At 33.5% G+C, this 17,310-nt stretch overlaps 1 protein-coding gene across 1 annotated transcript in view; it reads right to left on the bottom strand.

The window, feature by feature from the left end:
- The window catches only part of LOC145972398 (very long chain fatty acid elongase 7-like), a 149,367-nt gene that overhangs the window by 88,538 nt on the left and 43,519 nt on the right, over nucleotides 1-17,310 (bottom strand). Inside the window, exon 3 of the mRNA XM_083100957.1 lies at nucleotides 455-586. Within this exon, the coding sequence (XP_082957083.1) occupies nucleotides 455-586 (132 nt within the window). The remainder of the gene's footprint in view (nucleotides 1-454; nucleotides 587-17,310) is intronic.

Below are 17,310 nucleotides of genomic sequence, written 5' to 3'. Positions count from 1 at the left end.
TGATTTTAACGCGCAACTGCACGCTATCTCGAAACTATCAAATAGAATTGCGAAATAATTAGTGATTATCGTGAAAGCGTGTCTTCAAATACTCGCAATAATTAGCCGCCGTTATTTCGAGCGAAAGCGATTGGCATTATCGCCTATGACGCTCGTTTCACGAAACAATTTTGAATTATGAGCTTTCTGAAATCGGAAGTTATGAGTGAGATTTTCATAAAAAGCGATATATCCTGGTCCCTTCAATAGAACTGATTTTTATCATCGATCAGTCAATATGAAGAATTTGTGAAAATATCAATTTAATCACTAAACACTCGTATTTCTTACACATTTCATGATCGTTGTTCGCAATTGATTAATAGAGAAATTTTTGATACAGCCATCAATATCTCTGTGCGTATTATTTCAAACGTATAAAAACTTACAAAAACAATACAATGATCTGACTTACCTAGCAATGCCTGAAAGAGTCTGCTCTTGAAAATACGTATGACACGCTCGATCGCTAATCGCAGTTGTTTGTCTTGCGGTCTCGTTAACTTGGCATGATAATCCTCGAGGAGCTCCAGAGCTCGATGAGCTTCTAAAAACAAGCAAAAGATAAACAGATTAGAAAATCAGTAAATTACTTTTCATAAAACTAAAAATATAAAATTTTATCGTATACGATATAATATACAGATACATATGATATATACGATACGTATATCATTCACTAAAATTTAATCAATTACATCACGCATTTCAATTTCATTGTTCATCAAACATTTTACTATTGCTTTACAAACATTAACTATTTTTTTCGCCATCATCAGTACAGTTCTACATGTTAATTGATTAACCATATTTATGATGTAAATCGGACGTAATTAACGTACATAATTAAATAATTAATTTGATTATATTCTGTATTTCCATCTAAAAGTATTATTTTCACATGTTTTATTAAATATATCTGTCAATGTGCATTAATTATAGTATATTATCCATATTACACTTTCCATACATCTAATTTTGATTTAAAAAAATTCATGATTTTCCTCTCTACAATTTCGATATAAAATTCAAAGACTCGCGACGCGTGACTAGTGATCCGAGAAATTAAAAATGGGACCAGACTGTGTAAGAATAAAAACAGAATGGAGAATGGAAGTATTTAATCCACGAGCAAAAGAAAAAAAACAATGTTAGAATAAAGCAATAATTTTACACTAGTTATTTAAACGTCTGAATCGATAAATAAAAGCACACCTATATAAATGCTGGAATTTTTATTTCAATTTAATTGAATTTTGACAATTAAGGAATTTTAATAAAACAAGATATGCGAATAAGTGCAATGACATATCTTATAATCGTTACGATTTTATTATTATATATGATTCTCGCTCTTGATTATAAATATGACAATTTTCAATGTCTAATTTCCCAGATAAGATTTTTTTAAATTATTTTTACTGCTTATTTTTCACGTATATGATATACGGTATTATAAAGTAGAGGCGCCAATATAATATATATTGCATCTTGTGAACGAAAATTTCTCAATTACGCGCTATATATATCTTTCACGCACCAAGATCGTATCTAACCTATTTCCGCCATTTCCTCTCCCCACTAGCCATCATAAACACCAACCCCTTCGCCGAGGTAACGAGAGTGCCAAGCCATTCGGAAGGTGAAATGACTCAGGGATCTCGTGCACCGGTGAGTACAAGTCGAGAACAAATAACGGCAATTGCATCGGTTTCATGACAACGACCGGTGATACAATAGCTTCTTTGCACTTTCGATCTTTATCTTTCCCTTTCTGCGACACGACGAGAGTATTCTCGTCGCGCATTACAACTATACGATCGTCGCCGTATTTCCATAGATGCAAACGCAAAAATTCTATACGCAAATCTTTTGCAATAAATTATTAAATCGACAATTATTGTAATATATCTATTGAAATATATTTTCACAACAGAAACATTTTAATACTTGATATAAAAAAATTGAGTTATTGATATATATTATCTATGACACGTGCTAATTGCAAAATATATTTTTTCACCACTTTACAAAAAGCAGTAGATCGTTTTCAATCTAATTTCTTTTATTAAACATAAATTTAATATTAAAAATTATTTGTGATTTTATTTGGTAAATAAAAAAGCAAAAAATTTGATAAATAAATATGAGAATAGAAAAAGATTAATAAAAAATTCTACTTGAAGAGGGAGAGAGAGAGAGAGAGAGAGAGAGAGAGAGAGAAATAAAAAATGGAAATGATGAAAAAAACCAACTCAAATGTTCATATAGATACACGGAGATAGTTTTGAGTTAACGAGTAATAAAGACTGATATGTTGTTTATGCAATTAGCATTATCATGATCCTCCATGCACTTGTTGATTCGCATCACCGTACATGGCAGAAGGAATTTCTGCAAAATGAATTTTTATTCATCAAACAACAAACTAGATCCTTTCTTGCTCTGAAAGTGAATGTCTCTTTAGAAATAACAAACATGCGCATATATATTCGATTGGATGATAATACGCTCTTAAATTCGCTGAATTTTTCACTTCATTCCTATTTTACAATTCATATAAGCACGGTAAATTACTTTATCAACGCTTTCATTATATTAAAAATATCTCTGCCATAAATGACTTTACGTTCTGAATTATTTTATTTCAGACTTTTTCTTATTAAGCTAATCTTTTTTCTTATTAAGACTCATATTTCATTTTAAAGCTTTCTTTTAGAGGAACATGCAATAATTTTAATTTTATATCTCCGCCACATTACCTCAAGTTTATGATCATATCAATACGGCAAAATGTTTTAAAACAACTATGAAATTTGATAGAAAAGACCGTATACATGTCGCGATAGAATTTAGAAGAATGTAAAGCAAAATAACATTTTAATTTCCAGATAAATTCGGTTACATATGTATGCATATCTGTATTTGTTCGCAACAATGTTTTTTAACGACTTATACATTCTCACGCGTTTGCGAAGATTTGTAAAACACCTGAAACGGCCAAATGTTTTTTCGCAAAATTTTCAAAGCGTCTGTCATACATGAAAAATATTCATATGGTCTGATAGTGATATTTATGTGCTCCATTTTAACTAAAAAATTTTTTTAAGAATAAAAAGGATAATTCTTATGAAAAACGAGTCAAATTTACTACATTCATCCATTCAATGTTACACAAAAAAATGAGAAATGATGAAAAACAACACGACTTGGTTAATTAGCGATATTAATACATGTGTGATGCGTTATGTATATGTATATACTTCACAGTAATATTCACATGCATGAAAAATTCAGCAAATAGTCTTATATAAATTATTTCATAATATGAATAATTACATGAAAAATCAGACTATGCATTACTTTTATCTATGTATACTTTTGTTTTAAAAAACTAAACTAAAAGGAAACTAAAAGAAAAATTTAAATCCAGAAGAGAGAGAAAGAGAGAGACAAAAAAAGGGAAAGAAGGGAAAGGAAATTTCTCTGGTGGTAATAACACGGCAATGGGCATGTCATCTACCTTCGCGAATGACAACGGAACTATGCCAAGTATGGCCGTTCATCCCGGCTTTATGGTTCATCCGGTTGCACGTCGCGCTTCATGAATTATAACGCCGTATCTCCTTTACGAGATGCCGCTGTGCTCGATTTTCATGAGCACGAGGCGAACGAACGAGCTCGTCATGGTTGTGAGAGGGCTGTGTTTATCAAGCCCCATGATCCATCCGAGAGCCTCGGACTTTTATTAAGAAAGGGGAACGCGTTTTCCTCGGCGTTTGCCAAGTTGATTCCATTCTCAAGAGACGAGCTTGAAGACGACATTGATGCAATAATTGCAATTACACCTCATACATTAAATATGAAATGTTATCTTTTCTTATAAAAGCAATACAAATTGAATTATTAAGCGCATAAGAGAGCTTGAGAAGTAAATTAATGATGCAATTAGAATAAACAACCCATTTTGTTTCAAATAATATATCAGAAAATATCTTAACGTTACCTAAATGGGTTACGTTGCCTAAATCTAGTGCATAGATATATACGTTGTCTGTGAATAATTCGTAGACCGCCTGAAGTTACTTTCCATGAACTTTCTATAGTGTTTTCTGTTTACATTTACTCGTCCTGTATTTTCAATAAATTTTGAAACTGTTTTATTCGAAAACGTCCACATACTGCTAACTTTCCACAATTAAAGTAAACTTATCGTTTGATAAAGAAAACTTTGTAAGAGAATTTGTTTGCGAATACTACGTAGTATACTACGTAGATTTTTATCTACTGTTTTCCATTTTGAGCGAAAGACAACAGATACTGTCCGCGTACAAAATATTTGTTCGCGTATAGTCTGCAGATATTCAAGATATCCATGTTGTAAGTATATATCTACAGGCAGTGTATGCAGGCTACAGAGCTTGAGTGAAGCAAAGAAATATATATGTGATTTTCATTTAGGATCTAACTTAGAATTATGGCCATGGTCGAGTTTAATTCGAGGTTTAATCTAAGATGAAGGCCGCCGAAAAACAAGGACGATCGATATACTATTATTTTCATTGTTCATTACATGAGCCGCTGACATAGTTCGCATGTAATAATTAAAGGGAACCCCTCTGCGTTCGTCTAATTAAAGCACGGTAATTATCGAAGTGAACTACGAGTCGTTACTTCACTGTCTCCTTCGTTCCACGGTGGCATAAGACAAGTCGTCGACAAGAAGCAATAATTATTTCATTCATAGCAGCTACTTAAAAGAAAGATAGAAAGATAGAAGAACAAATTAGAAAGAAATGTTCAATTTATAGAATCGTCCAAAATGTTAAATATCTTCAGTTAGACTTTTTCGTACATGTTATGCTAATAACAGATGATAACAACGGAGTATCCTTAAAAACATGTTTTGCAAATTTAGATAAGAGTTCCAATGTATATACAATTTCTCATTAGATATTTGTTTAATACAAAATATTTATGTATGATTTTCTTTAATTTATTTTTACATATTATTTTCCAAAAATTATCTAAACTTTTCTAAAGAAAAATTCATCTTCGATTACGCAATTATATATTACGATGTTATTGACACGCGACTGACGCATTTATATAGGAACGTCAACAACTCTTCGTAGTTTCATATAACAGTAAATTCGGAATTCATCATTCTGGCAGTAAAAACGAACTATCGACAAACTGTCGAGCAAGGACACGGGCCAGAAATCTCAGTTACATACAATGTACCTAATGCATACATATGCACGACTCGCTGAAATTCTACAGACGATAGTTCTAATCGTGCTTATATAGTAAGTCATATGATAAGTCATGATGCAGCGATCAAATAAATGCAAATAAATAAAGTACGTATGAAAAACGTGATTATTAAAAGACTAATTAAAACATCGAAAAAAAATCGTATAATATAAATCGTATAATTGATAATCGTATAATTGATTCGAACAAAAATATACTATGTGTAAAATATGTATCTTTTTAAATAAAAATTGCATTTTGTTATAAATTTCTTTGCATTGAAAAAATGATTATCCTAGTTGCATCAGTTAATTGTTAAAATGCTTGCTATGTCTACATAAATAGGAAAGAATAGTTATTCGTTACTCACGTTTGTAAAACCATATATAAAGGCAAATGGAACAATTGTCATACAGAAACTTATGAAAAATGAGAGCTATAACTTCTAACTAACGATGACCCATGCAACATACCTATAGACTATTATACTTCATATATAGAATGTCAAAAAAGGAACGAATTTTCCGCTAGTGTAACTACATTCTTGCAAATATAGAAAAGATAAAATTGCGAGATAAAAATAGCACAAATTAACTTATTTATCAGGTCAAATTGAAACTCATTTTGTCGAAAATATATTACGTATTTATGATGTGACATGAAAATGAAAATGAACGAAGATTCAAAATACGTGTTATTCAAAATACATGTTATTGTTTATAAAGTAATTTCCACTTCCGAGGTAGAATATATATCCGCGAATCTAATTCGACTGAGTAACAATCACGCTCGGAGTCACGGAAATTCGCGGAGGCATTTAATCCTCGACGCCATATTCGTCATGATATCTGACGCACATAAGGTAAACAAGCCAGCTGTGGAATATAGATTTTGCGAATTTGCAACCCGCAAGAATATGGATTTGTATTCGCGGAATTATGTAAATTCCAGTAATTGGATCTCGCCCTTCCGCCCTACGCGCTTTGTTCGCGAAAGCACGCATACGCGTGAGACATCGGGTATATTAATGCAAAGAGTTTTATTCCTAAACGTCACGCAAATTAATTCAAATCTTAAATTATTAATCTTTGTTGAAAATATTTTATTTCGTCCTCCAAAAAATTTATTTAGAATTAAACACGAAAATTTTTCCGTTTTAATAAAATTGCGAATTGCTTCAAAAGATTCTATTAAAAACATTTTATAAAATAATTTATATTAATACGGAAAATATATGTGATGAGATTAAAATATGGAAAATCAGTTTCAGCTTGTATTTCAATCAAATTATATATTTTTATCTTTTATATAATTCAAGCTTTGACTTTAATGGAATTCTAATGTGTGATTTACAATCACAAAAGATATTTAGTATTGAATTATTACAGTTATTTTATATAAGGATACTCTCCCCCATCCTCCAAGTATATATTCACAAATAGTAATATCCAGAATATAATCGTAAATTTACCTAAATTTACAGTAATGCACGATTGGGTTTTGCCATCTTTTTTCTCGTTACTAATAGAAAACATAAATCTAGTATGCGAACTGCGAGATCCGCTATTTTGCAATCGGCAAACCGCATGCCGGAGAGAGGAAAGGTATACCGGAAGCAAATTACCATTTAGACCAACTATCTCTAATTACTAGTGGCGATAGAACAATGCGCGGCTGTGTAATATTAAGGGATAGGCTGGATAGTTGGTGTGTAGCTGGATCTATCCAAAATAGTCGGATAACTGTGGATTCAGGCTGCATGCGCAGAACGCAGGATGGCTGTTCGATTTATCTTCGAAGAGAAGGAGGTACATTGCCGAGCGATTAGGAAGCAGGATATATAGTAGAAACGGACTGCTGAACTCGTTAACATTTAATGTTTTCCTAGAAGAATTATACAAAAGACCTGAAAGGAGAATTAGTATAACGAATTTCAATAATCGCAGAATCCATACAAAAATGAAAAAAAAATATATCCTTGTAAGAGTAAAGATAAAAATAAAATATTAAAATAAAAAAACAATAAGAATAATAAGAGATAAATCGCAATATAAAAAATGTTGAAATTAAAATTATTAAAATTTATAGAAATTTAATATTAAAATAATTATAGGTATTTATTAATAAAATTATTATATAGATATTTTAGAATAATTCTTTTCTTTAAATATTGAAAGAATTTCTTAAAATTATTTTCCAAATATATATATATTTCTTATGCACTTTTAATGCTCGTGAAATTGATAGAACAGATCTGACATTACTTTCATTTCGTCTTCCGCATATACATGTAATCGTATTGCTCTTCTCTGCATGCGTATTGTCGAACTTTGTCTTAAAGAAAGCTTTGCTGCACAGTGAGGTAATACTACAGAGAGGAAAGAGGACATCAGAAATGCTTTTATTGAAATCGAAGAGAATGTTCGGCGCATACGAAGAAAAGCGAAGCGTATATTACTTTGATCAAGATAAAATCTAAGAATTTAAGTAGCGCACATTGCGCTTTAAAGTCTTATATTAAAATCGAAGTAAAACACGCGTATGGCTTGCTATTCTCTGGATTACTCTATGATTAATCATGATGTTCCTCATCGAATAGTTAAATCACAAAACTTTCCTATCACCTATCGAAATTATCGGAACAGTAACTAAATAAAATTGTTATCCTCTTTCTGTTCTTGTCAGCGACTCCCGGAGGGTGGTGAATGAAGAAAGGAAAGACTGTGTCGCGCACATATAGCAGTAGCTGGATGGGAGTTGGCAGATGCAAAGGTACTCGTCGAGGGGGAAAGATGTGAAGAATAAACCCGTCGGACGAGAACAGTACTGTTGCATAGTGTGCAGACGAGAGAAAAACGTAGCGTAAGAAAGGAACGACGACAGTGCTGAAATGTTATTTTGTAATAGCGTAAAAGAAGCAAAAAACGATCGCGGATCAAGCGCTACTATCTCTTACGACCCTCTATCCATAATCCTTCATTAACATGTTTTACATTATCTAATTGGTATCATACAGTTAAACAGCTCACGGTTTTTTTACTAGTAATAATTCCTAGTAATAATATCTCATTATAATAATATTTTTACTACATTATAATAATACTATTATAATAACACATTCATATAAATTACAAACAAAAGGTGAGCGTATAAATTATCTAATATATATATTTTTTCGCACACACAAATGCGCATATCTATTCTTTTATACTTCTTTGGCTTTTTTTTCTTTATTGCGAGACCATCAATTGAAAGGGAAGAACGATTTCGTATAGACAGGCAGATGCTGGCAGATGTAAAGATATTTTCCTCGGGAGTGAGTCGCGGTGCGAAGAATAAATCGGTCACCAACGCGAGCAGAGAGAAAAAAGACGAAGTAGGCAAGATGGAAACAGGTGGAAAAGTCGACTCGACGTTGCGAATGCTTTTTTCTCGACTATAGAAAGATGGGAAACTCCTTCCGTCCTGGAGGAACAACTGTCTTTCGCTTTACTCATCTCTTTCTCTGCTCTATGCTGCTCTATTCTTATTTTCGTGCTGCTCTATTCTTATTTTCGTGCTACTCTCTTCAATCTTTTTACTGATACTATAGTTTCATTCTTCCTTTAAGTTTTATGTTTTTTTTCATTATATTTTTTATTATTTATTGCTAATTATCAGGGATGGGAAAGTTACTTTTTAAAAGTAACTCGTTACCGTTACTCGTTACCGAATAAAAAAAGTAACTCGTTACCGTTATTAGTTACTTATTTTTAAAAGTAACTAGTTACCGTTACCGTTACTTCAAAAGTAACGATTCGTTACTTTTCCCGTTACTTTTAATGTTAAAACAAGATAGAATTAAATAAAAAATTTACTTTGGTAATATTTTTTATTAAAATATTAATATAAAAGCAACAAATTCTTTATTTTAAATTTACAAAACCGTAAAAAATTTAAGGAGATATAAATTTTAAAGCACTTAACATGTAACTTCACATGTAAATAAAAAAATTTTAATTTCCATTAAATTTATAAATACAGCTAAATTTAAATTCTTTTTGTCTCTCGTCCAATATTACGTCAAACTTAAAAGCTAGCTAATCACATCCATTCCTCAGAATGAAATAACTGTGATTGACCAATGATGTCATTAATCGCTCCAGAGGTGTCTGTAAAGCTGGCACGACAATCTACGAATTTCAAAAAAATACTAAGAGTTCTGATAGCACTTTTCATAGTTCTACAGTTCCTGATAAAAATTAAAAAGAGTTCCGCATTCCTTATATTAAAAAATCGAAATCGAAAAAATGTCGTGCTAACTTCGCGAATCTAGCACGACACTCTTCCCTCCAAAGTACTAAAACGCGTTAAATATTATTTTTAGCAAGAGTTCCCGATAGTTCTGCTATAGTTCAGCCTATATATGTAATTTCAGATCGATATTCCAAAAATTAATAATTTTTTATGAATTTTTAATGTTCTTGACTAGCACGACAATTAGTGAAAATATGTCGTGCTGATGATTTTCCCTAGTTTTAACGGCAATTCTGGACGGTTCTATAAAAGTTCTGTCCTTTAGAAACATTTTTACGCAGAGCTCCGACCGTTTACTATTTTATAAATAATTATTTTAAAAAATCTCTGCTTAAAAAATGTTTCTAAAGAATAGAACTTTTATAGAACTGTCCAGAACTGCCGTTAAAACTACGGAAAATCATCAGCGCGACACATTTTTACTAACTAAGTGTCGTGCTGGTCGAGGACATTAAACATTCATAAAAAATTATTAATTATTGAAATATCGGTCTGAAATTGCATATATAGGCTGAAATATAACAGAATTATTGGGAACTCTTGCTAAAAATAATAATATTCAACGCGTTTTGATTCTTTAGAGGGAAGAGTGTCGTGCTAGATTCGCGAAGTTAACGACATTTTTTCGATTTCGATTTTTCAATATAAGGAATGCGGAACTCTTTAATTTTTATCAGGAACTGTAGAACTATGAAAAGTGCTATCAAAACTTTTAGTATTTTTTTTAAATTCGTAGATTGTCGTATCAGCTTCTCAGACACCTCTCAGAGCAATAAATTTCATCCGAAATATTATCAAATTTTATATGAATGTCGGTCGATGACTAAAAATTGAATATGACAGAAATACGATATCATAAGTATTTTCAAAATATGAAAAGTAACGGTAAAAGTAACTGTTAAATTCGTTATCGTTACTAAAAAAATGTAACTACGTTATCGTTACAGTTACAGAAAAAAAAATGTAACGCCGTTATCAGTCCGTTACCAAAAGAAAGTAACTATAACGGTAACGGCGTTACAAATAACGCGTTACTTCCCAAACCTGCTAATTATACCACAAGAAAGAAAGTTCTTTTATTCCAAAGTTGAAGAAAACCACTGTTTGTGACAAGTTAACGTAAACTTATCAATTCGAAATGTTTTTTCGATTATTTTATGATTCGAGACATGCATCGACCTTATGTATTTTAAATATCTAAATAAATTAAAACTGATAAATTTAGATTAAATTGTTTTAAATAAAATTAATGACACGATACAGAGATATGTAGATATGTAGATTTCGCACAGCAATGTGCAGAAAACGCAACGTTCCGAAGGAATTGAGACAAACTAGACAAACGGAAGACGGAAGAGTCCCTTCTGGAATTAATCACGGTCACGCGACGTTATTCAACCGACGATATAAACAGTAGACAATAAAGTAGAGAGTCGCGAGCGCGAGCGGGACTCAAAAGCAGGCAGTACAACAAACAGCACCGATTTAATCTGCGTTCTGCGCACGACGTTAAAATGGACCACCGCCCAGCTAGCTAGCCACCCAGCAGTCGTCCGAGCCAACTGTAGCGTGAAACCGCGATAATCTGGATGGCCATTTGCCTCCACTCTCGTTCGCGAATTTTTCCGTCCTACGGAATCTTCCTCGACGAATTCACTCCAATTCAAACTCTATCGCGCATCTGCTTCCAGTATATTAACTTCAGCAACGGCAATAAAATTATCACTTGTTATTTTATTTCGGTTAAAAATATCAAATAATACGATGTAACATATTGGCTTATATTCGCGATATATATCTCAAAATAAGAGTAGTACCGCATATTTTTTTACGCGACAAGAATGAACTTCGAAAAAGATTAGTGTGCCTACAGAATTTTTAATAATTCATGTAATCGATAATTTTTTTACTCGTAAACGGTATATCTGGAATTACATAAGAGATTAAAGAGTTTTTATATAATTCTTTCCTCTCTGAGTGTCACCGATACGAGACTTTATGTAATCAATTTTACGTTCTGCCCTTCGACGTCGTCGTCCGCGCGTAAATCGTCGCCTGGCGCGCGACGGAATATTAAATTGCGCTACTTTAATTGTTGCCCGGTTCGCCATTGCCGATCGACAAATCACGAGTCGCGGATAAATCACAGCGATATGCCAGTTAGGGGCGTGCAATCCTTCGTCCCTTTTTTGTTGTTCTCACATTCTTTCGTTTTTTCCAAAAAGTTAGCGCCGCGTTGAATCGAATCAAACGGGCAGCTGGCGCGACGAGAAAATGAAATTGACGATAGGTTTTCTCCACACACACGGCGAGATTTTCTTAAAATCACGACAACAAATTTCCCGAGAAAATACGTCGATTGTTCCGGTCAAAGGAAAAATAGCGAATGAAGATAAATAAAAACATGACATTACCGTATGTCATTACGATACAAATCAAAATACTCTTCCATCATACGGTTATTATGATCACATCGATAGCTTCATCTTTGCAAAAGAGATTACGTCGAAACAACGTAAATAAGGGATACATATACCGAAAATTTTATAGTTAAATTGATGTAAACATTCAGTAAGTTACAAATATAAGAGCGACGAGTCAGGGATTATTTGATAATAACGTTAATGATATTGCGACGCATATAATGCGTCGATCGATAAAGTCCTTTTGCGAAACATGTTAGATAAAAAGTCAGTTTCAACGGAAGACGCAAGCGGATGTAGTTTACCCCTCGTTTATTCGATAACCTCTCCACGGAATTTACATGTACCAGGCGCAACTACCGCGCATCGCGCTTAAACCGCTTTATTATGCAAAATCTTTCGTTATCTTTCCTTTCTCTTTTTTTTTCCCTTTGAATGAGTCCGGCCTTGCGTTACAGTCGTTTCCTTCCGCTCGCTTCCACGGTGATCGCCCCCTAAAATTACGCCAAAATCCGCTGGTTCCCAGAAGTGACGCGCGCGTGCGTGGAAATGTATGCTTCGCTTAACTTCTACATATGAAACTCCTCGCGAGCGTCGAGTTGACTTCCCGAATTAATTATCCCATTTCTGTCATCCACAAGCTTCGTGTCAACGATGGACAGAGAAGTAGATATTTGAAACTGTAGAAATAATTACAACGGTCTTCCGCGAAAGCTCAAAATTTTGTCCAACTAAACGTATTCGTTGTACCATAAATGTCATGGCAAATCTCTCGCGTATGATATCATGAATCATATCGACATTTGACATGTCCATAAGTAAACTTAGAAAAACAAATATGAGGGAAACAGTATTACAATAATACCTGCGTTAGAATGAAATCCGTTCGTTGCAATATTTTATATTTGCATGTTAATATAATTAAAGTACTTACGATATCGTTCAAGGTAGAGAACTGTGGGAAGATAACAGCACATGCCATTATCCCCGTGTACGTGAGTATACATGTCTGCTAATTAATAGATGATCCTCCGGTAGTGGTTGTGCAGCAATATTGTATTCCCGAGTCTCTATCGGCTCAATTGGTGCATGGTGAAAGATTTCACGTTGCCACTTTGAGTAGGCGAACACATTTCTTGCGGCGACTTCCGCTCGATCGGGAAAAGTTTTCAGTGTCTTTGATAGCAAAAATCGGGAGTACGAGAGTCACGGCACGTATTCTCGAAACTTTCGCAAATTTTTTGCAAGTTGAGTCAACGATCGTTCGAGAAATTTCAATGAATAGCTTTTAAAATATCGTTAATACGAACGATCAGATGTTATAGATTGACGTTCAAATTTGTTCAAAAGACTTTTATAAAATCTTTAAGCTTGTTAGAAATGTACGTACGAATTATAGCCGTTATCGAATGTAATGTATATATTTTAAATATAAATATAGTGTAAGTTTTTCAAATAATATGATTTTAATTATACGGCTATTTCTTTATGTTTCTTTCTTTTTTCGATCCTGGATTAGAAAATAAATCCGTTTCTAGCTGCGACAGATTAAACAACCTATTCCATTTCGAGGGAAAAAAACCAACAGTATACGTAATGCAATTTCGCACAGATATGCACAGATGCAACCGGCGATGAAAAAATTCACTGAAACGCGCGGTAGATATGCTCGGTTAGGTTTGTTCGAAGCACTAGATAGCAGCAATGTTTCCATCAAACACTATTCAATAATTTCATCCAAATTATATCTGCAAGGAATATCTTATATGTTATACATTTGTATTCAATCTACTAATTAGCAATAATATCGAGAATTTTCGCAGATGATCTGGCAAACACACACTATACATTTTTATTTACATAATTTTTTCTTTAAGAATGCGTGAAAATTAATTTTAATAAATTAGAATAAATTATAAATTTAATTAAGAAAATATTAAAAAAAAAAATTGAAGTGCAAAAATATCTCAGATTGTTTACAATTTATGCTTAACTGAATATGTGCCATTGACCAGCCAATTAAAGAAAACAAAAGTAATTACAGCATTATTCGTCGAGACTGGCAAAAGACCGATTATGCGATCGCATGCCGGAAATGCCTGTAGTCAAGTGCATCCGATGTCACACGTAGCGCGTGTTGTCACAAGCATCTGCATCGGATGTACGAAATCGATTTTCGGGTTACGCACCTGTCAACAGGTTAATTTCTCTGTCATACCGTACGTGACGACTTGTTCTGTTTTTTTTTATAACTCGCTGACGTGACGCATTTACGTTTAACAAACATTACCGAACCCGATGGTTATTGTAAAGTTCAATGTGACTTGAAAAAATAGATGAAGAATATATTCCATGTGTATAGTTATTTATGCACATGTATGATTGAATTTAACTAATAAGAAAATTTAGAAAAAACAATAGCTTTGCAAAAACTATCACATTTCATTTAATCTTCATCAACACTATTTATTTATCGATGTTTGTTACATATTTCGGACAAATAAACTTGCAATTGTAGAACGTAAAGGAGAATGTAGGTAATATATATTCTTCGTAAAATTGATCGCACCCTATCCCTCTTCACGACGCAATAACGTTAAACGGTCTGGGTTAACGAGTCACGTGAGATTGGCATTAGTCTTGTGGACATTTAAGACACGGTGGAATACTGTTTCTTTACCGTTTCTCGACGTTACATAACATTTTGCATAACGAGCAACATCCCGTTCTGCGGGATTATATTTTTATTTACGATGCGTTCAGTGAATTTTGCTGTCAACAATTTTGCTGTTACATGATCTTCAAATCGTTCGATTGTCCCGTTCGTAATTTCGATTATGTTCAATGTCGGGTACACGAACACGGACAAACCATCACCATATTCTAATTATGTAATTTCTATGGAAACGATTTCCATTTCCATAATGAGCTTGCGAAATGAAATTATCGGTCATTACACTAACCGGGAACCAGCCCGGAATTTGCATCGCTCCCGATCTACACCAGTCAGAGAATGACGATTATGCCGAATGTGCCTTCCTCCATGGCTTGTTAACATCATTTTGCAATATCGATTGCGAGATGAGCTCGCTGGAAAGTTTGAAACAATGAAAATTATGTCACTATTATATCTTTCGCAAAACGTGTTCTCTCGGAGAAAAATAAGCTCATTGTTGAAACGTTTAACAAAACGAAAATTACATGTAATATCTAATAATATTACATTGCCGCTGAAATAAAGAGCCGACAACATATAAAAATAAATAAATATTTACGTATATATCTATCTATATTGTTTGTAAAATAATGTCTGTTAAAACTTTATACCAGGATGTATTATTATAAAAAAAAGGAAAAGTACAGACAGGATAGCGAGTTTTTCTTGCAGTTTTCAGAAAGGAAACTCGATGCTACGAAGGCTCTTCTGTTATCCCGTTCTCGTACTTACGAGTTAAGAAGAATCTCGAGTTGCCGGAAGAATTGCTATTTATCGTAATGAAAAACGTAGTAGTACACAAAAAGGGAAAACACAAAAAGAAAAAAAGAGCGAAAGAGAAGGACTCTCAAAGCCTTTACATTTAAAAATATATATTTTGCGCCAAAACAACGTTATTTTGCTTTGTTCGCGCGTAATTACATCTTAAATGACGTAATGTAACGTGTACGTGTGAACCCACAAATTTAATTACTGATACACATCACTGATTGCCAAACACCGTATAACGATGCACGATGACGATGATGCTGCGCGAAAATTCTAATAGCAACCGAAGCAAATCGCAAAATGAAAATTCATACGGCGGACACGAAATATGCAAAGCATCTGCTCTTGCTCGTTTGTCGCATTAACTTTCTAACATTTTTTAAACTATATATCTCAACGTATATATCTTAATGTCATATATTATATGACGCACGTGAATGGAAAATTATTTCATTATTCTATTGCACGCTACGATGTCGAAATATGCAAGATACGCGATGTGTTTCCATAAAAGAGAAATTTTTCTCGCTATAATCATACTTGCGAGAATTTCGAGAGCATGTGATGTGAGTAATGTTATGTTCTCATACAACAACACTTCTGATCTTATTACAGAAGTGAAAAATGTGCTCAAATTGTAAAAAAAAATTCGAATTTTTCACTTTGAAAATAGCATTTAGAAATTTGTTGATGATTTATAATTACCCCACAAGAATTATTATATAATTCTTTTTTAATATTATTTAATTGAAATTACGAAAATATTGAGATTCATGAAAATAAGATTATTTTAGTTTGTAGTATTATATTTATAATGAATTATAACAATTCGGAACACTCTCAAACAGTATATCTTGCCCACATAGGTGACACTTTAATGACACATGATTTAAAAACCTCCATCCATCACATCAATAATCACTTCTGCAATGCACAATGCACTCGCGCGTTTCACATGACAATTACTTAACAATTCTATAAATTTATCCAACGTTTCTCGTTTTAGCGATTATGATGCTTTAAGATGATGAGAGTATCTTTAACGAATGTCCCAAAAGAGTACATATACGAAAATTCACGTACGATATCGCGGGACGATGACTGCCGGCGAGATTGACAGACGAACGAATCGAATTCACGGTACATTCCTGTCATTTGTCGCTCGAAATCGCTTGAGATAACGTTAATGAATGCGACAAATTTTCCCCGAAAAAAAATTTGCAAAAGCACGCGTACGGGTTAGCGTTCGCCCGCACGGAGCGGCACTAACCCGCTGACTGCCGGAGTCGCCCCTTTTCGCCCGCCACGACCCGTCAGCCCCTAACCCGGAGGCTATCCCCTGGTCCCCGCGCGGTCGACCTACCGCCACCCACATCCACCCATTCACCCCGCGCCAACATCACCTACCCTACTACTATCACCTCCGCCGCCACCTTCGCGAAACCGTCGCTGCCACCGCACCTCCCGCCGCCAGTGTCTATTACCATGGTGATGTTGACCCGTTGCGCTCTTTACTCTCGTGGACAGAATTTATTTTTTTCCTTTTTTTGTTACGTTTTCATAAGACGAGAGTAAGTAACCTATACATATCAGCTTCCAATGCTCTTATATCGTCATCAGAATTCCGGGATTATTAAAATGTAATATTTTTAATTCGACGATTATAGAGAAAAATCTCTAAATAGAAAATTTAAGAAAAGATAAGCTTTACAAACATATAGAAAATATTTTAATGAGTAATATGCAGTTTTTTACTTATTGCCTAAATTCTGAAAGAACAAAATTAATTTTCTAGAATTAAAGTATTTTTCA

The sequence above is a fragment of the Camponotus vicinus genome, unplaced genomic scaffold (assembly GCF_025532165.1).
Source record: "Camponotus vicinus isolate PSW18456_S1 unplaced genomic scaffold, iyCamVici1.0 SCAF_5, whole genome shotgun sequence".
NCBI classification, from domain to species: Eukaryota; Metazoa; Arthropoda; class Insecta; order Hymenoptera; family Formicidae; genus Camponotus; species Camponotus vicinus.
Note: the sequence above shows the minus strand (reverse complement) of the source record. Positions and strands in the feature narration are given on the sequence as shown.